General features: G+C 41.2%; 2 protein-coding genes across 3 annotated transcripts; both read left to right on the forward strand.

Annotated features, from left to right (window-relative positions):
* The first annotated feature begins 4 nt into the window (after window positions 1-4).
* NECAP1 (NECAP endocytosis associated 1) lies at window positions 5-12211 on the forward strand. Of its 2 annotated transcripts, XM_032644642.1 has the most exons (8): window positions 5-119; window positions 5374-5474; window positions 5630-5734; window positions 6423-6504; window positions 7549-7657; window positions 7754-7937; window positions 10071-10173; window positions 10500-12211. In XM_032644642.1, exons 1-8 carry the CDS (start codon window positions 25-27, stop codon window positions 10546-10548), a joined length of 828 nt encoding a protein of 275 aa, XP_032500533.1. In that variant the 5' UTR covers window positions 5-24; the 3' UTR covers window positions 10549-12211. The 2 variants fall into 2 exon arrangements, with proteins under 2 accessions (XP_032500533.1, XP_032500534.1); XM_032644643.1 differs by lacking the exon at window positions 10071-10173.
* Window positions 12212-15683: 3472 nt separating this feature from the next.
* Window positions 15684-18062, forward strand: CLEC4D (C-type lectin domain family 4 member D). Its single transcript, XM_032644645.1, is given in 4 exon segments — window positions 15684-16014; window positions 17065-17086; window positions 17089-17179; window positions 17461-18062. Coding segments are annotated over 4 exon segments (537 nt in total). The 5' UTR covers window positions 15684-15765; the 3' UTR covers window positions 17636-18062.
* Window positions 18063-21909: the final 3847 nt, after the last annotated feature.

Below are 21909 nucleotides of genomic sequence, written 5' to 3' on the forward strand. Positions count from 1 at the left end.
AGCTGGGCGGTGAGCAGAGCCAAGATGGCGGCGGAGTTGGAGTACGAGTCAGTTCTGTGTGTGAAGCCCGACGTCAGCGTCTACCGGATTCCGCCCCGGGCCTCCAACCGCGGTTACAGGTACTAACCCCGAGGTACTGCGGCACGCGCGTACCCGGTTGGGGCTGACACTTTGCTCCTCAGTAGCACGCTGCCCGTCCCTGCCACTGCCACTTCTGGGTTGTCACCTTGCTAGGCTCCCCACCTGGGTTGTTGTCACTCTGTCCTCCTGCTCTTCCCCCACTCTGGACTGCTGTCATCCTTGTTTCCGCCGCTTAAAAAAATGACCATCCTGCATCCTTCCACCCCTCCTCCCCCGGATCCCTCTGGGTTACCCCTCTGCTCTTCATCCGTTTCCAGTCGTGTCTGCTCCATCGCCAGTCACCTTTCCTTCGCTCTTCCCTGCGTCCTTTAGCTTGTCACCCTCATCTTCCCCTCGCTGTCTGTCCCCGCCCCCCATTTCCAGTACCTCGTGCGTGTTTGTGGGTAATCATTGTGTCGTTGGCCCCTCTCTGGATGAGCTAATTTGTCTTTTGTGCTGTTCCGTCTTGTCACCAAATCTTATCATCCACCATATGGTTTTTCCTTTCCGGTCTTTTGCCAGGGGGCAAAGGTTATGATCGTAAGTTTTCCAATGGTTGTCCACTCTGTCTCTTTTCGGTGTTTTCTTGGTGCTACTATAGTATTTTCAATCTTTCTTCCCTACCCCTTTCTCTCCACTTCGCCTATAGCTTTTACTTCCAGCGTTAACGCAGCATTTTCACTGGAGGGCTGACTAACCACCTTGTAATCCAATGACTGGGAGGGTCTGAGTATGCTGTAGGAAGTCACCAAGTCATGTAGTCCAAAGAGTTCACATGTAACTCACTGGGTTGCATGTTAAAAAATATGAGTGTGAGCCCTCGCAATTTTATAGCTGTGTGATTTGAGAAAAATCTCTTAGCCTCTCCAAGCCTCAGTTTTCTCATCTGTAAAACAGAAAAAAAAAAAAAGGTGGTAATAAAACCTGCTCTAGCTACGTACCTTGTAGAAGTTTTTAGAGGGTTAAATGAAATCATATAATAAATGTGAGAAAGAATTTAAGATAAATTTCCTAAAAAGAATTTAGGAAAACAGTAAAGCAGTATATAAACATGAGATACTGTTTTGATTTCTCTCTCTGACTCACATCACCATCATGATTTTCCTCTTGGCATTTCTTATTACCTCGGCTGAAAAGTTATCCTCTCCCTGTGTCCAGTGTTTTGCCTCCTTATCAGAGGTTCATTCATCATAAATCAGTATCTTTCTGCTTGCTGACCTGTGCACTAGACCCTGTGGGTTGTACCTTTTGGTAATTTCAAGCATTCAATCAGACCCCAAATTGACCATGAATAAGACTCTACATGCTTTTTGATGGTAGTCACAGGTGCTAATATGTGTGCGTCAGTTGAGAACTCTCCTTCTTTGGTGAGCCCTCCTTGACCCTCCATTCTGGCTTAGGTGTGCTCTTGGTGCTTCCATAACACCTGAGCTAGTCTCTATCACAGAGCTCTTCCTTCTGCATTCTCATTGATTGTTTGGTCTCCCAGTTCTCCAGACGAGACTGTGAACAACTTGAGGTCTTTTTAAACTTTATATTCCTAGGGTCTAGCACAGTTTCTGGTACATAGTGGAGACTCTGTAAATGTTGACTGAAAGAAATTAGTAGATTACACTTAAATTAGCATTGATTGAACTGTGAAATAAGGTAAAATAGCTCATGACCTCCAACTTTATGCGTTGAGACTTCCTAAAGGATATGATACACATTGAAGTGAGGTTCTGTTCCTTTTCTTCTACTGCAAGCTTTTTAAAAGCTTGAAGCTTCTCTCACCCGTTTGCTTTCTCTGTCTTCGCTTCTGGTTTATCCTTTATCCTTACGTCAATTAACTGCATTGAGCCATCAAAGCAATTTCTTAATTTTCCTCTTTTACCCTTTTTCTTGTCATTCTGTGTTTTCCATGCTTGTTATTGACATCTTATCGTACAAGAGGCTTTTTACATCAACCACTCTTAGTCAGTGAAGAGAGCAGAACTGAGTTTGAATTGTGATTCTCATTTATTTGCTGTGTTACCTTTGGCAAGTCACTTAACTCTTTTGAACTTTAGTTTCCTCATCTATAGAAATGGATATAATATTACTTACTTTGTGAGATCCTCTCAATTTTCACAAGAATGGGCATAATGCCTGGAACAGGTGCTTGATAAATATTACTTTTCTCCCTTTTTGTCTGTGTCCATTTTACATTATAAGCATGATTTGTTCTCCAGGCTGCCATTAAAGGAAAAACTGGACTTTGTAGGAAGCAGGAGAAATGCTTTCTTTGAGTGACTAGTTAAGATGAGAGGGAATGATTGACTTTGATTCACCTAGCATAAGCTGTTACTTCCCAGACTTGCACTGACCAGACTTATGGAATTTAGGTTGATGCAAAACTTATAAATGATTAGAAAATGGTTTCCCAAGCTATAAAACTTTTTAAAATTCATCATTACCCTCCTCAGCTAAATCAGTATTAACCCTATAGTGTGGTTTAATGTAATGAAAAGAATGCTGGACTTTGAAGTTAGGGATTGTTACTTAGTGTGTTATTTTCTATTTCTTCATTTAGAGAGAGGTGGTAGACTTTTCATGCCTATTCCATATGGCTGCTATAAGATTTATTGCCAAGGTAGATGAAAATTTGTGAGGTTGGTTTAGAAGATCAGTAAGGGCTTCCCTGGTGGCGCAGTGGTTGAGAGTCTGCCTGCCGACGCAGGGGACACGGGTTCGTGCCCCGGTCTGGGAGGATCCCACATGCCGCGGAGCGGCTGGGCCCGTGAGCCATGGCCGCTGAGCCTGCGCGTCCGGAGCCTGTGCTCCGCAGCGGGAGAGGCCACAACAGTGAGAGGCCCGCGTACTGGAAAAAAAAAAAAGATCAGTAAAACCAAGAGTTCCTCAGGCTAGGTCAGGGGAGTGGGAGAGGAGGTAAGGCTCAGGGCTGAGGGATACTGCTGCCATGAGTATCCATTCATTTACTGAGGATTTGTTAAATATTGGCCACCTGACACACAAATAAGCCTAGGAACCTGTCCAAAGAAGCGTGTCTCGTAGGCTTGTTCCTAATATTTTCAGTAGCCCATTTACACTATGTCTAGCTCATGGCGGTATAGTGGAATAAGTAATGACTCATTAAAAAAATTTCATAGACAAGGACCTCTAGAGCTTGCTCTAATCTGGATCAGATTCAGGTACTTGAGGGTCTTTGAGGCGGGACATCAAGAGAGAAGGGCGCGACGAAGATTTTATCTTGTAAATCCTATTCAGAACTTGTCCTAATTTAAATTTTCATTTCTTCCTTTCCACCATTTGCTTACCATCTTGTGAAAATTATTTTAATTCAGATATACTTTATTGTTACCTTCCTAACCTGCAAGTATTAGTCTTTAGGTTCCCAAGGGATGAGTTATTTTATTTTATTGTTTTTTTAGGGATGAGTTATTAATAACTTTTATTTGCCCTCCCTTTTCCACACTGCTGGCAAAACAAACTCACAAATACAATGTTTTGTAAAATTGTTTCATGTTTAAATAATATCTTAGATTTCATTCAGATTCATTTATAACACAGATCATAAGGATTCAGTGTTTGTACTGTTTCCATGAACATTGTATCTCTAATCCACATGTCCTTCCTGAAGTCCAGATTCATATATTCAAACGCATACTCTGTATCTCCTCTTGAAAATCTGTAAGACATCTCAGACTCAGCATAGCCAAAACTGAACTCCTGATCTTTCTTCCCAGACTTGCTCTACTTGTAGCCTTCCTCATCTCAATTATTGGCAATTCATCTGTTCAGGCTAAAAACCTTGGTGGCATCCTTGATTTTATCTTTGATGTCTGTCTTTCTCTTCTACCTCAAATCCATTCCATTAGAAAATCCTGCTGCCTTACTTTAAGTATATCCACAGTCTAGCCACTTCTGCTCCTTTCTCTTCCTAGTCACCATTGTGACTCTCCTAGATTAGCACAGTAGTCTCTTAACTAATCCCCCGCTTCAGTGTTCATATTGCTGCATCTCTGCTATGATGGCAAAGTAGTCCTTTTAAAGTAAAAGGGAGATCATGGATCATGTCACACCTCTTCTTTTTTTTTTTTTTTTTTTTTTTTTTTTTTTTTTTTTGCGGTACGCGGGCCTCTCACTGTTGTGGCCTCTCCTGTTGCGGAGCACAGGCTCCGGACGCGCAGGCTCAGCGGCCATGGCTCACGGGCCCAGCCGCTCCACGGCATGTGGGATCTTCCCGGACCAGGGCACGAACCCGTGTCCCCTGCATTGACAGGCGGACTCTCAACCACTGCGCCACCAGGGAAGTCCCTTCCTTCACATCTTTGCTCGCATTTCACCTTGTTAATAAGGCCTGCCTTATTAACCTTGACCACCCTTTTGAATGCTGCAACCTGTTCATTCTCCCACGACCCTCCCAATCTCCCTTTTCTGCCTCTGCATTTTCTTTTTTTTTTTTGTGGTACGCGGGCCTCTCACTGTTGTGGCCACTCCCGTTGCGGAGCACAGGCTCCGGACGCACAGTCTCAGCGACCATGGCTCACGGGCCCAGCCGCTCCGTGGCATGTGGGATCCTCCCGGACCGGGGCACGAACCCGTGTCCCCTGCATCGGCAGGCGAACTCTCAACCACTGCGCCACCAGGGAAGCCCTGCATTTTCTTTTTACCGTAGCAGTTATCACCTTTTGAGATGTTAATTATTTTACTTATTTATTGCTTCTTTTTTATTATCTATTTTCTGTTAGAATGAAAGCTTCATGACGGCTTTAAATTTGGTTCCCTCTTGTATCCCAAGTACCTAGAACAGTACCTGCAACTTAATATACACTCTGTAAATATTGGTTGAATTCAGTGAAAGGTAATATGTTTAGGGATTTGGGAGACTTCTGTACCTAATATATTTCACTTAGTAGACCTTGTTGTTCCCTGATCAGCAAAACACTGTTATATAAAATACCATCTATGGTACTATATAAAATAGTGTCATTGTGATAAATTTTTAAATTGCTTTTTTTTTTGTACTTTTTACTTTTATTGATGCTTTTTGGACTTACGTAGTAAGATTTCTTCTGTTTGCTTTGGACAGTGTGTAACATGAGGCATCTGTATAGAGAGAATCATGAGTTGGTCTTTTGATTATTTAATACGTAGAAAGAGTAAGCAATTCAGAAAAGGGAAATAGAAATATGGCAAATGATTCTGCGTAGGTTTTCAGTGTATTAAAGACGCGGACCCGAGGCCTGAGGCTTCTCCACTTTCCTATCCTAGGGCATCTGACTGGAAATTAGATCAACCTGATTGGACTGGTCGTCTCCGAATCACTTCAAAAGGGAAGATTGCTTATATCAAACTTGAGGATAAAGTTTCAGGTAATCTGTGCTGGTGACTCTCTAACATATTAAGGATATTGGTTTGGTGTTCTTTCATAAATACCTTCAAATTGGGGACTGGTGTGGAAATACTTGTTAATTGAGTTTTAAATTTTGCTTCCTTTGCTCAAAGAAGTCTTTTCCTTACCTGTCAGGGGAGCTCTTTGCTCAAGCACCAGTAGAACAATATCCTGGTATTGCTGTGGAGACAGTGACAGATTCCAGCCGCTACTTTGTAATCCGGATCCAGGATGGTACTGGTAAGGGATCAGGGATTTTGAATGGGTTGAGATTAGGAAAATAGTTAATGCACTTCAACAGAAGTGTGCCCCAATGCATTTATCTTACTTCAGTTTACTAAATTTTTCCTCCCCTTTGTCCGGAGTTAACTCTAGTTGCTAAAGGAGAAGGATTAACATGTTTGTAATAGATATGAGCACAAGTTTCAAGATGTGGTTATTAAAAGTAGATGTAAATAAATCAAAATGTTTATCTAACCAAAGAATTGACACATATTGCCTGTTCATTGTTGTGGTGGTTTTTTGTGGGACTATCTTACATCATCTGTGTTTATGGCAATCGTCTTTTCTCCAATCAGAGGCTGGCAAATTTTTTCTGTAAATACACAGATAATAAATATTTTAGGTTTTGTGGGCCAAATGATCTCTTGCAACTACTCAGTTCTGTTGATGTAATGTGAACGCTGCCATGGGTGGTATGTAAACAAACTGGTGTGCCTTTGTTCCAGTGAAACTTTATTTACAGGAACAAGCTCTGGCAGCATTTGGCCCATGGGCTGCATGCAGTTGCCGATCCCTGGTCCAGGAGAAAATATTTCACATTCACAGATGTTATCTAGTTAGGGTAAATATTACATTGATATTTTCATTGGATAGAGTTTGCGCTAAGGGATACTTCCTGTTCTGAAGATTCCTGTCTTTTTCACAGGGCGTAGTGCTTTCATTGGCATTGGCTTCTCAGATCGGGGTGATGCCTTTGACTTTAATGTCTCTTTGCAAGATCACTTCAAGTGAGTGAAGCTTGTCTTTATTTACCAGGTTAAATGTTTGGGGAATACTGCTCCTCAGTTGAGTGGGCACTATCTCTTTTACCTCCTGGTTTCTTTACTTGGTAAACTAGTTCACGTGAATATAAATCTTCCCATTCACTCTGTTTTCTTAAATTATATTTGTATCTATTCTATCCTTTCCTTATAGCTAGGATATGTTTTTAATCCCTTGTACAGTGGTTTGAGATGGGGCTTTTGTTTATGCCTCTGGGGAATTTGCCCTTGCTTTTTTTTTTTTTTTTTTTCGGTACGTGGGCCTCTCACGGTTGTGGCCTCTCCCATCGCGGAGCACAAGCTCCGGACGCGCAGGCTCAGCGGCCATGGCTCACTGGCCCAGCCGCTCTGCGGCATGTGGGATCCTCCCAGACCGGGGCACGAACCCGCGTCCCCTGCATCGGCAGGCAGACTCTCAACCACTGCGCCACCTGGGAAGCCCTGCCCTTGCTTTTAGGTGGCTGAGGGAGGCATAACAGTAACAGCAGGGCTGTCTGTGAGCTATGTGGGGAGTTATGTGCCAGTGTTGTTACTCCACGTAGCTGACATGTTTTGTGCCTGTTGCAGTATTTCTTCAGCCCATTCGATTTTGGCTCAGCTGTGGTAGACAGCACCATGCACACTGTCGGCTTCCTACCTCAAGGGCAGGCTTTTCTGCCTTAGGACTTCCTGAAATTGTGGAAGGCCACCCAGTTAGCAAGGGGGGCAACCTGGAAGGACTGAGGAATTAACACCCCCTCAGGGGCCGCCCTCAACCGTGGGGGATGGGAATTGGTGGCTGAGTGCCCTCTTTTGGAGGGACAAGTTTAATATGCATTTTGAATGGTTCCTCAGCGGTATTGAACCCCAGTTGCCCTCTCTTGGCTTTTCTTCCTTTCCTTTCTCACATCTCATGTTCCCTTACTCTACTTTCTGGAATCATGTTTCACATAAATAAGCTACACTCAAATTTGTGTGTCAGACTCCGCTTTCAGGGAATCCCAATTAAAATAACTTACTCTTTTACTGAAGGTGGGTAAAGCAGGAATCTGAGATTTCCAAAGAATCTCAGGAAATGGATAATCGTCCCAAGTTGGATCTGGGCTTCAAGGAGGGGCAGACCATCAAGTTGAGTATTGGGGTGAGTATGGTTCCCCCCACCCCTCCTTGTATTTCCATAAGCCTGTGACTTATTCTTTTTCTTTCTCTCACTCTGCTGCTTTTTTTTCTTTTGTAGAACATCACAACCAAGAAAGGAGGTGCTTCTAGGCCCAAGACTACAGCAGCTGGGGGCCTAAGCTTACTCCCACCCCCACCTGGAGGCAGAGTCACAATTCCCCCACCGTCCTCCTCAGTTGCCATCAGCAATCATGTCACTCCACCGCCCGTACCAAAATCCAGTCATGGAGGTACTGATGCAGGTAACTGTCTCTAGCACTTTAACCTTGAGAAATCATATCTTAGAGTTTAACTTAGGGTTTAACTCCTATTTGCCAAGGAGAGTGTCGATGGTTTTGCTGTTAAATGGCACTTGACACTGACAAGGTGATTCTGGAAACCTCTCTCTAGCAAGGCACTGAAGCTTTTTAGTGAGCTGAGAGTCATGGTTCTGGGTGGTTCTTTGGCCGAAAATGAGTAGATATTGAGAAGACTGTTTCCTTCATTGTACCTTTGTGAGAGAGATGCTAGTGGACCTGAGAGTCAGATGGGACAAGATTTTGGTCATGGCTCTGCTACTTTTTATCTGAATGTGTTGGGTAACATTATTTAATTTCTTTGAGTCTCAGTATCCTTACCTGTAAAATGGAGATGTAAAACTACCCCAAGACTGTGAGGGTGAAATGATGTGGTGGCACCTAGCCCAGTTCTTGGAGTATAGTAGCCATTCAGTGAATGTCACTTCTTAATCCGTTCCATTTCTTCACAAGGGCCATGAGAGGAAATGAGACGACATCTGTGTTTATGAGTACATTTTCGTTTTTCTTTACTGTCTGGTGGGAAAAAAGATATAGTTACTTCCATTTAAAGGATGACAAATTAGAACTCGGGAAGGAATTTTCCTAAGATTAGAGAACCTGGTATTAGAATCTGGGAGTTTTAAGTTATATCATTAATTATTTAATTATAATTTAATATAATTTAAGTTTTAAATTATGTCATTAATCATTTGTAATTGATTGCTAAGAGCAAACCTTCTCCTTCTGGAATTTTTGAGGTAAAAGTGGTTACAGGCTACTTCTTTTGGTAAGTGTTGCCAGAAGGCACTGAGGATAGTATCTAAGGTTTATTTATTTTTATTTTTTAAAATTAAATTTGATAATTGTAGATTCACATGCAGTTGTAAAAAATAATACAAAGAAATCCCACATACCCTTTACCCAGTTACCCTCAACATTTTGCAAAATTGACATTGAGACCATCTCCTCATCTTACTTAGATTATGTCTGTTTTTTTTTTTTTTGGCTGCATTGGGTCTTTGTTGCTGTGCACGGGCTTTCTCCAGTTGCGGCGAGCGGGGGCCACTCCTCATTGCAGTGTGTGGGCTTCTCATTGCGGTGCCCTCTCTTGTTGCGGAGCATGGGCTCTAGGCACGCAGGTTTCAGTAGTTGTGGCTTGCAGGCTCTAGAGTGCAGGTTTAGCACGGGCCTAGTTGCTCCGCGGCACGTGGGATCTTCCCGGACCAGGGCTCGAACCCATGTCTCCTGCATTGACAGGTGGATTCTCAACCACTGCGCCACCAGGGAAGTCCAGATTTCGTCATTTTTACGTATTCTCATTTGTGTGTGCAGTTGACCCTTGAACAGTGCAGGGCTCAGGTGCACTGCCCACTTCCTCCCTGCTCACCCGCGCCCCCCATGCAGTCAGAAATCTGTGTATAACTTCATAGTTGTCCCTCTGTATCTGCGGTTCCGAATCTGCAGATTCAGCCAACCACAGATCACCTAGTACTGTAGTGAGTGTTTATTGAAAAAAAATCCCTGCGTAAGTGGACCCATGCAGTTCAGACCCATGTCGTTCAAGGGTCGGCTGTAGTTCTGTGCAGTTTTATCATGTGTAGGTTCCTGGATCCACCACCATGGTCAGGATACTGAACGGTTCCACCACGACAAGGATCCCTTGTGTCACCCTTTATAGCCACACCTCTTTGCCTCTCCCCACGATCCCTAACCCTCAGCAATCAGTCACTAAAACTAATCTGTTCTCCATCTCTAATTTTGTCACTTCAGGAATGTTACATAAATGGAACCATATAGTATATAACCTTTGGGATTGACCTTTCCCACTCAGGATGATTCCCTTGAGAGTCATCAAGTTGTATATATCAACGGTTTGTTCCTATTTGTTGCTGAGTAGTATTCCATGGTATGGATATACCATAGTATGTTTAATCATCACCCATGGAAAAGCATCTGGGTCGTTTCCAGTTTTTGTCTGTTACAAACAAAGTCACTGTGGACATTTACGTATAGGTTTCTGTGTGAACATAAGTTTTTGTTTCTAAAATTTTTATGATGTTTCCCCTTTTCTTATTTCTTCTCTTACCTTGTATTCAGATATCCTTTTAGATTTGGATTCTCCTGCTCCTGTAACGACACCAGCACCAGCTCCAGTTTCTGCAAGCAATGACTTGTGGGGTGACTTTAGCACTGCATCCAGGTATTAGCATAGGGAAACCAGCATACTCTCAACCAGGGTATCGATGATGTATGTACAGTCAAATGAAGTCTCTGATCTGGGGAAGCAGGGCATTTGTAGGTCATATAGAGTCTTCAGCAGGAATTCTAGGTAAGGAAGTATAGGAGTGCTGGGGATGGTGGGATAACAGAGCTGTAGCATGAAGCTTGAGTGGAATATCTCAGGCCTTAATAAGTAGAATTGCTGTGAAGTGTAGTTTCAGGAATTCTGGGCAGAAATTTCTTACTGGTAAGGGTGGAGTCCCTATCCTAACATGCCTTTGGCTATCTCTCTGTTCTGTCTTGCAGCTCTGTTCCAAACCAGGCACCACAGCCATCCAACTGGGTCCAGTTCTGAGGAGCACTGGCAGGATGTTAAGGACAGACTTGAAGAATCAAAATGACCTTGAGGGCACCAATCTGTGAGGGGAGCTCGGAACCCCTTCCCTCCCCAGAACCAAAATTACTGAACGGTTGTTTTCCTAGCTTCTCCATTGCGTTCAGGCTGGTGTGTCACTCCCCGGTGTTGTTCCTTGCTGTACAGCCAAGAAAGTATTTCTTATCTCCTGTTCACTATCAGGGCAGGGGAATAGTGAGTCTTATGATACTTGTGGCTATTGCAGGGCTCTAAAGGCCAGGGTCTCTTTGGTGGGGAAATAACCTCCAACATCTGTAAAATTTTCTCCATCTTTAAATTCTTTAACTTCTTTCAGAATCATCTCATGACCCTTGTGTGCCTCTTTGTGAAGCTCTGTTTAGCAATTTCAGGGGAGACAAAACCCTCAGAACTTCCTTTTCCATTAACTGAAGACTCTAAAAATGGACAGACTGATCACAGTGTTTACAGATTCAGAATTTTGATAGGGGTAGGTGTGAAGAATGACCTGTTTCCTGGGTCTCTGCTATATATCCTCCCTCAGGCTTGTCTTATTCAGTGAACATCCAGTGCTGGGTGCAGCCCCCTGACCCTCTAGTGCGTTTACATGTGTCCTCCTGTGGCGAGAGGGTTGTGTTGGTGGCACCCCACTCTCCTTTTGTTGACTAGTGCAGCATCTCTGATCAGCAGGTGTCTCTCGGGTGAAGGAGGTTCAAGGGACTATGTTTCCCTACTTATTTTCTAGAGAAGCAGTTACTTTCTTGCAGCTCCATCTAGTTGCTGCATTTGAAGCACAGTGTTACTTTGTAATGGCCCCATTATTTGTCCTAAAGTTAAAGGGTTTAGAGTTTTTAAACCTAATTTGTAGAGCAGAGGGGTTGAAAGCACTTAACTCTTGTTCAGTACCCACATTGCCTTGCTGCCTGGGTATCTGGCTCCTTTTCATACACATTTATTTTTTCAGTCCACCAGCTCTTCAACAGAAAGCTGCTATTACATGTACCATCATTTATGAAGCAAGCTGGAGAGCCATGACTTTAATCGTGGTAGGTTTTGCCCAAACGACGGCTGCGATACCCATCACCGGGAGTATCTCAGAAGCAAGTTGCCCCCCACCACTTCCCCTCTCTCTGCCCACCATTCCTTTTACAATGCTGTGAAGGGGTCCCGCTCTTAGATGAACTGGCACCAGTTCTGCTAAGGGGCAATTCTGAGAGTGAAATGGGAGGATCTCCCTTCTTCCCTTAGCACCTATTTGGATGTGTACCCTCTGGCTGAAGGCAATCCTTATATTTAGTTTCGAAATAGATTCTCTCTCTCGGAGCTCCTTCTTGGCCCTTTTTAACCTTGGGTCCAGGTGTTTTTGCTCCCGTTGCAGGCAGCTCTAGTCTTGCGGAGCCACGACAGGACATTTAAAAATTCCAATAGAAACACCGAAAGGAAAGCCTATAGAATCACTAGTGACTAACTGCTGGGAGCCTGTTTTCTCAGTCTTCCTCTGTGTTGTGTTCTTTGTATTCTCAAGATGATAATATATTATGTATTTGAATTGCTGAAGAATTGAAAATGAAGTTTCAGATATATGTATATAGAGCATATGTATGCTGTATTGGTGCAATAATGGTAATTAAAAATATGGAAAGAGGTGGTGTGTCTTTTATCTTTCTATTTGCCTGTTTCATTATCTTTTTTATTTAATTGACCCAATATAGGTGGCCAGTAGGTAATAAAAGGACATTTTATATCTATTACTCATTTTCAAGAAATGGAGGTTTTAAGAAGTTAAGGCTAGACCTCTGTCCTCATGTTTCTAAACACACAGAGGCTCCTTGTCGAGATCATTTGTATTTATTACTTATTTGCTGGTACAGTTAATTTCATTTGCTTCAAATGATCTTTGTGATCTAGGCCACCTTTCATATCCCAGAACTATGGTCAACATAAATGAAGGGAATCAACGCATGAGATAGAACTCAAGTGAGAGTCATAGACTTTGGAAGCCAGAAGGATCTTGGAGTTCTCATTCAGTGATTGTCACAGGAGATGAATCAGAATGATATGGGCACTTCTTTTTTTTTTTTTCTCTCTCTTGTTTTGTTTTCAATTTAAAATAACACTGCTCTCTCCAGAGATTCTGATACACCTCCCCCATTCGCCCTCCCACGGAAGGGCTTGGATGGCTTCCCCAACCATGGCCTTTCTTGTCATTACTGAGGTTGTGAGGCACTATCATGGATAAACATGTATCCTAAACTGCAGGGGGGTTTTTTGGGTAGAAGATGCAGGTGATAATTTTTCCAGCTCAACCCCCTTGCTTAGACATTGACATCTGCCTTCACGGTTGTCATGTGAGCTTTTACTACTCCTCACTTCCTCCATTCCGATAACCTTCTAGGTAGTTGGCTTGCCTCCAGCTTTCTCAGGCCTAGTTCAGCTTACGTGTTGACACCAGAATAACCTTCCTGAAACCAAACCCTGCTCATGCCCTTTCCTCCCCTACTCATTGATTACCTTTAATAATTTTCCTTTGCTTACAGATTAAAGTCCAAAGTACCATTTCATCCTCAGCTCTCAGTTTTCCCTTTCACTCAGTCTGCTCCCGCACACTAGTCGTTCTGCAGATGCCATCAGCGGCGTGGGCATTGAGTGCTTGCAGTTCCCTCTGCCTGGAATTCCTTCCCTTCTCTACCTGCCTGGTGAAATCCTTCCCGTCCTGGAAAGTGCTGCTTTGTGAAACGTTACTCATCCCCTCAGTCTGAAAGGTGATCTCCCTTGTTTTTGTGGGTTGCTGTTGAAATTCTCACTGGTTTGTGAGCTCTTTGATATAAGGACCATGTCTTCATTTTTATCTACTCAATAATATTTTCCTTATGCCATAAATATATACTTGTTGAATTAACAGTGATTTCAGTGAAGAGGGACTAGAAATCAGAAAGTTGGGTTTTTCCTTTTTTCACTCATTCTCATTTTGATTGTTCCTAGCTACAGGACATAAGTATTCCTTATATGCTTTGTTATAGTTGCAGAAGGTCTCATTTATACGCTCCAGGGTCCGTTAATATTTGGGCCCAAGAAAGTAGCATTGAAGACAAATTTTACTTTGGTACATAGACGCTATGGCCTGGGAAAAGGAAAACTGGATATCATGTAGCGCAGCTGCTGATAAGTCTGGTAGCTTACTGTCTGATCTCAGTTCTCACAACTGGCTAAGATTGCACTTGGTTATATTTAGCTTTTTTTTGGCTTTAAAAAAAATCATTTCTGTTATTGCCTCTTAACTGTACATGAGGAAAATACATATGGTTTGTGACTAGAACTCACACTCAGGAGCTCCCCATCAATCACATATTCTCTTGAGAAAGAAAGGAAAAAGAGGGTTACATTTACTTGCAAGTCCCTTCAGCCTGGGGAATGTATAGGCTTGGTATGGTTTTCACAGCAACCATGGTTGAAACCATGTCGTATGACATTTATTTCAGAATAAGAATTGTCATTTTCAGTCCCTTTTTGAAAGTTACTAAGAAGGGGGGTGGTATGTTTTTTAAAAAGCTCTAGTATACTGAAGTCTACATCTCAGGAGTGAAATAATTGTCCTTTGAGACCTCATGTTCTGCCCTATCAATCTAAGACTAGTGTCATCCCCTCAGTTAAACACAATAATGCATTAAGACCGACCATGAAGTTTTCTGTTTGCTTTTTAATATTTTCTTTTGTCTTACGTGTGTTCTGCCACTGCACCTAATAGTACAAAAATGTCTTTGAGGCAGTTTCTGTGAATGCTTTAACTAGCTGCGTATCAGCATGGGACCACTAGAGGACGGGCTCCCCCTAGCAACTCTAGCGCAGTGGTAGCAAATACTGCTCAGATTTCCTGGTGGCAGGGGAGACACCTAAAGACATAAATGAAAACTGTCAAGGGGCATTTCATCTATGGAGTCTAAACATGTACCTGATGCAAAGTTTGTTGGGAATGTAGAAAAACAGCTGTTTGGGTAGGTGGAAAATGAAGAACAGAATAATACTTTCTTCAGACTTTAATACTTAAGTAAATCTTTGAATAGGGAATACACTTACTGATTTTAATGACCCCGCCCTCCCCAGTCCCACCAAAATAGGTGATTAATGGGAAGTAAAGAGGAGTGGTTATGAGCATGAATTTGGAAAGAGACAGACTGCCTTGGCACAAAATTTTACTCTGCCACTTACTGGCTTTTTGACCTTGGACAAATTAACCCTTATTTGCCTTGGTTTCCTCGTATGCAAAATGAAGATAATAGTTCCCACTTTATAGAGTTATTGTCAGAACAAAATCAGTTAAAACTTTAAAGTGCTTAGAACAAAGCCTGGCATATGGTAAATTCTCTGTTAGTACTGCTTCTACTGCTGCTGCTTGGCTGGCTATCCTAATTCTGCCTATTAGGATTGCAGTAACATGGTAAGAATAAGGGCAAAATGATGAGGTCCTTTCCTTTTTTAAAAAAATTAATTTTTATGGGGATATAATTGACATATAACATCGTAAGTGTTTAGGTGTACAAAATGTGATACATTTATTGCAATAATTGGAGTGTTAGCGAACACTTCTGTCATGTAATTGTCATTTCGTTTTTGTGGTGAGAGCAACTCAGATCTAATCTCTTAGGAACTTGGAAGTTTGTGATATAATGTTGTCTATACAGGCATACCTCATTTTATTGAACTTTGCTTTATTGCACTTTGTAGATAACTATGCTTTTTACAAATTGAAGTTTCGTAGCAACACTTCATCGAGGAAATCAGTGCCATTTTTCAATAGCATTTGCTCACTTTGTGTCTCTGTGTCATGTTCTGGTAATTCTCACAATATTTCAAACCTTTTCATCATTATATTTGTTATGGTGATCTGTGATCAGTGATTTTTTTTTTTTTTGTGGTACGCGGGCCTCTCACCGGCGTGGCCTCTCCCGTTGCAGAACCCCGGCTCCGGACGCGCAGGCTCAGCGGCCATGGCTCACGGGCCCAGCCGCTCCGCGGCATGTGGGATCTTCCCGGACCTGGGCACGAACCCGTGTCCCCTGCATTGGCAGGCGGACTCTCAACCACTGCGCCACCAGGGAAGCCCAATTTTCAGGATTTTTTAAAAGGGAGGGACAGAATGACTTTGGTAATCCTGGTATTATTCTCATAAATGTTAGTTGGATATTACGTAGTGAAATAGTTATGCAATCTGTTACAGATAACATACATGGTGTAACTAATTTTCCTTTCAATTTTCACATGAGGGGTCACCTGGAATTGCTGTCTTGTGGGCTGGAGAGCCTTCCAGTCCAACTGCTGTTTTTTTTTTTTTTTTTTTTTTTTTTTTTTCCAACTGCTGTTTTTAATGACAGCAAGACGTGGGCTCAGAGTGAAAGACACTGTATGGGGACAGGGGCTCATCTGGCCACCATCAGCACAGAAGCTGAGCAGGTATGTTGAGAGGCTTACATCCGTTTCCCTGCTGGTTTGAATCTCTTTGCAGAGAAAGAGGAATTTCTGTGCTCTACTATACCTCTGTGCCTTTGCTTCATCTCTTCCAACTACCTGGAAAGACTTTTCTTCCTCTCTCATTTTTCTTCACATGGCCAACTTCTTCTGGTCTTCCCAGATTTGATCCATGTGTTATTTTCTACAGAAAACTACCCTGACCACCTTCTCTGCTCCATCTTTCCTATTCTAGTTTGGAGATACTTCCGTGGTACTTTGTGCATCCTGTGACCATGGCACGCACTTCAGTGTTCCAATGAGTCCTACTTTGTAGAGGGCTGGAGCCATGCCTTAAGCATCTTTGCATCTCCAATGGCCTTTGCAGTGCTGGGCACACTTAGATAGGTCCTGATAAATATTTCATGAGTAAGTAGATAAATGAATGGTTAATCAGGATTGAAATAGCTTCTCAGAATAGAGCACAGGAAAAATAATTCAGAAGTATGGTTGTCATTCTTAAAAAAAAAAATCTCAAGGTAAATTCAATTTGAACTGAAATTTATTTCCTCATGTAATATATTTCCATATATGTACGATACCATGACTCAGATTCTGTTCTTGGTTAGCAGGGTTTCCTGGAGGATTCTGTTTCCATGGCTTTGCAACTATAGGTTCACCAGCTCCTGAATAAAATGGAGTTTAATGAAATACACAAACAACTGAAGAAGGCAATTTAAAAAAAGTTCCTAGAAATCCAGTCCTATTAAGTACTGTGCTAAGTGATTTGCAAGTTGATCTCACTTAATCTTCACAGTGACTCTATGAAATAGTGGAGTCATCCCTTTTGGAGTTGAGAAAACTGGGATTTGGTGAAATTAAAGCACTTGTTAACATTATGGAATAAACGCCAGAGGCGGGATGTGAAAACAGATCTGATGCCAATGCTTTTGTGCTTAACTAGTACTTTATTTGACTTCTTTCCTCCGTTCCTAACATAACAGCTATCACCTGGTAAAGGCAAATGTACTTATAAAAATCCACATTTTTATGCAGAACGTTATCACTCAATTTTTGGATAGCGATTTTCATATTTCCTGGGACTCACAGATGAGAACCTTGAAGGCCAGTGGCATTGGGTGGACAAGACACCATTGAACCCACAGATGGTGTGAGTATACTGACCGGGGCAAAAGAGCTTTATAGGCAAAGGTGAGAAGAAGACAGCAAGCAGAATTCATTTTGGGGTGGAGTATACCAATGTAAGAAAGCTTACTCGGAACAGAGCATTGTGTGTTGAGTAACCTCTATACTAGTAGACTACTACGCTTGTGTTGGACAGTGCAGCTCTAAATGTTTCACTAGGAGCATTTTCTCTGCCTTGTCCTCTGGCCTCTACCATACACACCCAACATGTATAGACACACACACACACACACACACACATTTCAGATTCTGGCACGAGAGTGAACCCAACAACTACCAGAAAGAAAAATGTGTTGTCTTTGTTAATGACAAAGACAAATGGGCCTGGAATGATTTTCCTTGTGACTTTAAGACAAGTAGCATTTGTAAGACACCTGGAGCAGCATTCAACAAGAAGCCTAGGAAGGGGTCCCTGTTATGAGGACAGAAAAGAAGAACCAATTAGACTAGGGAAGAATGTACATGCATCGTGGGAACAGAGAAAACATTCTCAGTCATAGAACATTTTCAGTCATGATGGCCTTCGTTATTCTTCTTTAATTCATTCAAGATAATGTGCTTTTGTGTAGTGTTTTGGTGGAAAAAATCATATTTTTCTGTGAGAATCAATTTTCATGAACTTTGCTTTCTTGATAGTATTTCAAGGTATTTACTTTTCAGTTAGTGTGTATTGATTAACGTATCTAAGAGTAGCTTGAATGGTGAAATCTATAAGTCGTTGTTTCCTCTGCTCCAATTCTTAGCTCTTTAAGTTCAAAGGTGGGATATTCCTACTGGTAGTGGTGTATCATTGTTTTTAACCCAAATATCACAAACTCTTTAAAGTTTTCTTTTCTTTTTTTTTTTTCCTTGCCGTACGCGGGCCTCTCACTGCTGTGGCCTCTCCCATTGCAGAGCACAGGCTCCAGACGCACAGGCTCAGCGGCCCATGGCTCACAGGCCCAGCAGCTCCGCGGCATGTGGGATCCTCCCGGACCGGGGCACGAAACCGTGTCCCCTGCCTCGGCAGGCGGACTCTCAACCACTGCGCCACCAGGGAAGCCCTCTTTAAAGTTTTTAAGCAACATTTTTATTGTCTGATGCTTCATTTTCAGACTTTTTAATAGTATGCCATTAGATTGAAATTCCGTGAGCAAAATATTTTCTGAATAACAGAATAGAATAGTTAGAATTATGGTATTGCCCAGGTAGAAAAAAAAGTCTATTTACCTTTTCAAAAATTTACTTCTTACTCCACTTTAAAAGTCTTCCCATAGTGGGGAGTCTCAAGCTGACTTAATTTCTTTTTGAGTGGAAAAGTCCCTTACAGGCCGCCTTTACCAAACTCCTTTAATTCTATAGCTGTGGACACAAAACCCTTGGGAAGCCAAAGAGCTCACCTTCACATGTCGAGTGTATGACAGAAACAGGACTATGGCCCAGATCTACCTTTCATAGCAAGTGAAATGTGTTCCCTTTGGTATTATGGGAGAGTTACTGGAGGTGCTGTGGCCTCTCGGCTAAAAGGTAATAGTTCTTAATTATTCTTGCAACATTGTATTAGTGTTTCTGTGTTTTTAATTTGAATCAGAAAAAAATTATATTTTCAATCCATTTATGTAAATTGTTAGCAAGCTTCTTTAGAGCTATAAAGCTGCAGTTCAAACTAGCAAGGAAATCATGGCTTTAACAACCTGAAGTTATGCGTTTGCGATGTGTGTAGTTTTAATTGTGAAGCAGTCACATCCAACGTCAACAGAATAAGGCTGTCTTCTTACATACATTCATTTTGCTGACGTTTCCTGCATCCAAGCTAAAAAATTTCAAGCGACAGCTTTTTAACCTAACTTCCTTACCACTATTTTTAAAAACAGTATTTATTCTGTAAATTAGTGATCTTGTAAGTTTGGAATATTAGTGTTTGATTGATTGATTGATTATGTGTGTGTCTGTGTTTAAACCTGATACTTTTAACTGAAATAGCACCAAGTGACTTTAACTGTTAGCCATAAATTACATAGCACAAATCTACAAAACCTGTTGAAATAAATTTATGTAAATGATAATAGGCTTGTATAGTTAATATTATCCATTTTTCATTTGTATAAGACTGTATTTAAAGATTCAGTTGTCAATAAAATATGACCTGTTTGTGATTTTATACATCTGTGTCTACATCTGTACCTCTAATCTATTTCTCCCCCCTGCTGATCATTTTTCATTCCCTCCATGGCTACCATCACAGACCAAGTTACCATCTCTTACGTGGATTATTGCAATGGCCTTCTGATTGTTCTCCCTGTTTCCACACTTGGTCGCTTTCAGTCTATCCTCAAGTCTCATGGCACCTCTCCTAGTCTTCACAATTTCTTTAAGACAGCTGATAGTAATTTTATAAAAATAATTGCCTATTTCTTTAGGACATTGCAGTAGTCCTAGAACTTGGAAACACTTAAAAAATCTAAACACTTTTTATGTTTGAAAATGTAATGTTTGTTTGCATTAAAAAGGCAAACAGTAAAAAACATTAATAAAAGTATAAGGTGAATCTCTCATCCACCCTGAACCCCTAAATGCCTCTTCAAAGTAACTATGATTATCGGTCTCTTATATGTATATCTATATATGTTATATTTCCCCCCATGCATTCACACATGCACATGCAAAAACTACCTAGCTATGCCCCATCCAATGAATGATTTTAGGGCTATATTGTTGAGAAAGGAAAAGGGGGGTGGGAAGAAGAAGAAACAGGAAAGCAAGAAGAACATTTTACTTGATTCCTTATCATTTTTCTTTTAGGGACCCTTCAGGAAAAAATGTTTTGTGGTAATCTATAAGGCCTATAAAATTCTTGAAGTTCAAGAATTCTTAAATTTCACCTCAATTTTTTTATTTGTTAAATTCAAGTAAAATTAATGTTTTAAAAGACTCATCTGTTGTATGATTTCTAACTATATGAACTTGGGATTTGAATTTTTTTCACTTTCATCTTTATACAATTGTGCTCTGTAGGAATTTTTAATAATAAATATGTATCATTTTTATGAGATGTAGTACAGTGATTTTTCTTTTTTAAAAAATTGGGGACCCCAATGGTAATAGTATTTAAGTCATAACAGTGGTTTATTTGGGGAATATGGTCTTGGGAATATGAACGATTAATTACTCTTTATTTTTTGCAACTTTTTGGGTTTTCCGGTGCCTAAGTATTTATGTAGTCCTATAAAATACGATATTTAAAAACAGTCTCAATTGGATGATTTCCTTCTCAAAGAAGAATTTTCCTGATAAATAAGTTAGGTTCTAATGATCTTTACTTTAGCAAATAAACCCTTAACAATTGTTTCTTTTCTTGCCAAGCTTTGAAGACAGAGTTAGTTGTATAACTTAAATTATAAATGGTGAAATAATATACATTAATATTTTTATATCTTTCAATATTGATGTAAAATGTAAGATAATTATAGCCACCTAAAATACAACAATAATGAACAAAAAAATGTCCACATGTTTTTCAGTGTTTCCTCATTGATGTTTATGAGATGAAAAAAAGAAATTAGAAAGTTGAAGATATTTTTATTGGATTACTTTCAGGTTGAATGACTTTTGTTTTAAAGGCATATTGATTTCAAAACCACAGATTGTCACTTATGCCTAAGAGAAATAAATGTTTATAAAGAAAGCTAATATATAGGGCTTTCCTGGTGGCGCAGTGGTTGAGAGTCAGCCTGCCGATGCAGGGGACACGGGTTCGTGCCCTGGTCCGGGAAGATCCCACATGCCGCGGAGCGGCTGAGCCCGTGAGCCATGGCCGCTGAGCCTGCGCGTCCGGAGCCTGTGCTCCGCAACGGGAGAGGCCACAACAGTGAGAGGCCCGCGTACCGCAAAAAAAAAAAAGAAAGCTAATATATTATTTTCACTTGTTCAGTTGAATTTCCCCATTCAGTGATTACGCGTTAATTCCAATGATTTCAAGGGTCTCTTTACGGTGCTGTGTGCAAGAAACATGGTTATAAAAGCTTCCATGTTATTTATATATTCTTGAATAATCTTGTCAGTATTGATAGAATATTATGCAATAAATGGATAGGCTTGAGACAGGAAAGTGTCAGGTTGACTGTTGTCTTAGAATAATTTGACTATTGGACTCTGGTTCTGGCTGAGCAATAGATACATTTGGGTGCGATCCAGTTAGTCAATGGAAGAGAATAGAGAGGAAATGGAGTTTCTGAGATGAGTAGACTGGATGACAGTCTCTTTGGAGCTGAAGGTTAGCATAATCTTTCTAAGAAGGTGCAGTGAATGCCTTTGGCCGGAAAGTCCATACCAGTCTCTTAAGCAGGAATACGTTTCATGACTTGAAGAAGTTTCCTACTTATTATATAGGAGAACATAGGAGATATGCTTAGGTAGGGAGTGAAAAACAGGATGAAATTGAAAAGAAAAGACAGACCTTTCAGGAACTAAAAAGAAGACATGACACAGAGCCTGATTTCGAATTGTTCAAGGCACTTTCCAAAATCCTCTTCTTTGCTGGATTTGGTGCTTGTTCTGTGTCCCTGTATTTTCTTACAAATACTCATAACTGAAGCAAATGTACCAAAAGGAGAAATACTCCTTTCCCCCGCCACCCACAACATTGCTAGAGAAGCTTGGTAAATTCTGAGAAATCCTGAGACTGATGTAGAGAAAAATGCACTTCTGTCAATATCA

Source organism: Phocoena sinus, chromosome 10 (assembly GCF_008692025.1).
Source record: "Phocoena sinus isolate mPhoSin1 chromosome 10, mPhoSin1.pri, whole genome shotgun sequence".
Lineage (NCBI taxonomy): Eukaryota > Metazoa > Chordata > Mammalia > Artiodactyla > Phocoenidae > Phocoena > Phocoena sinus.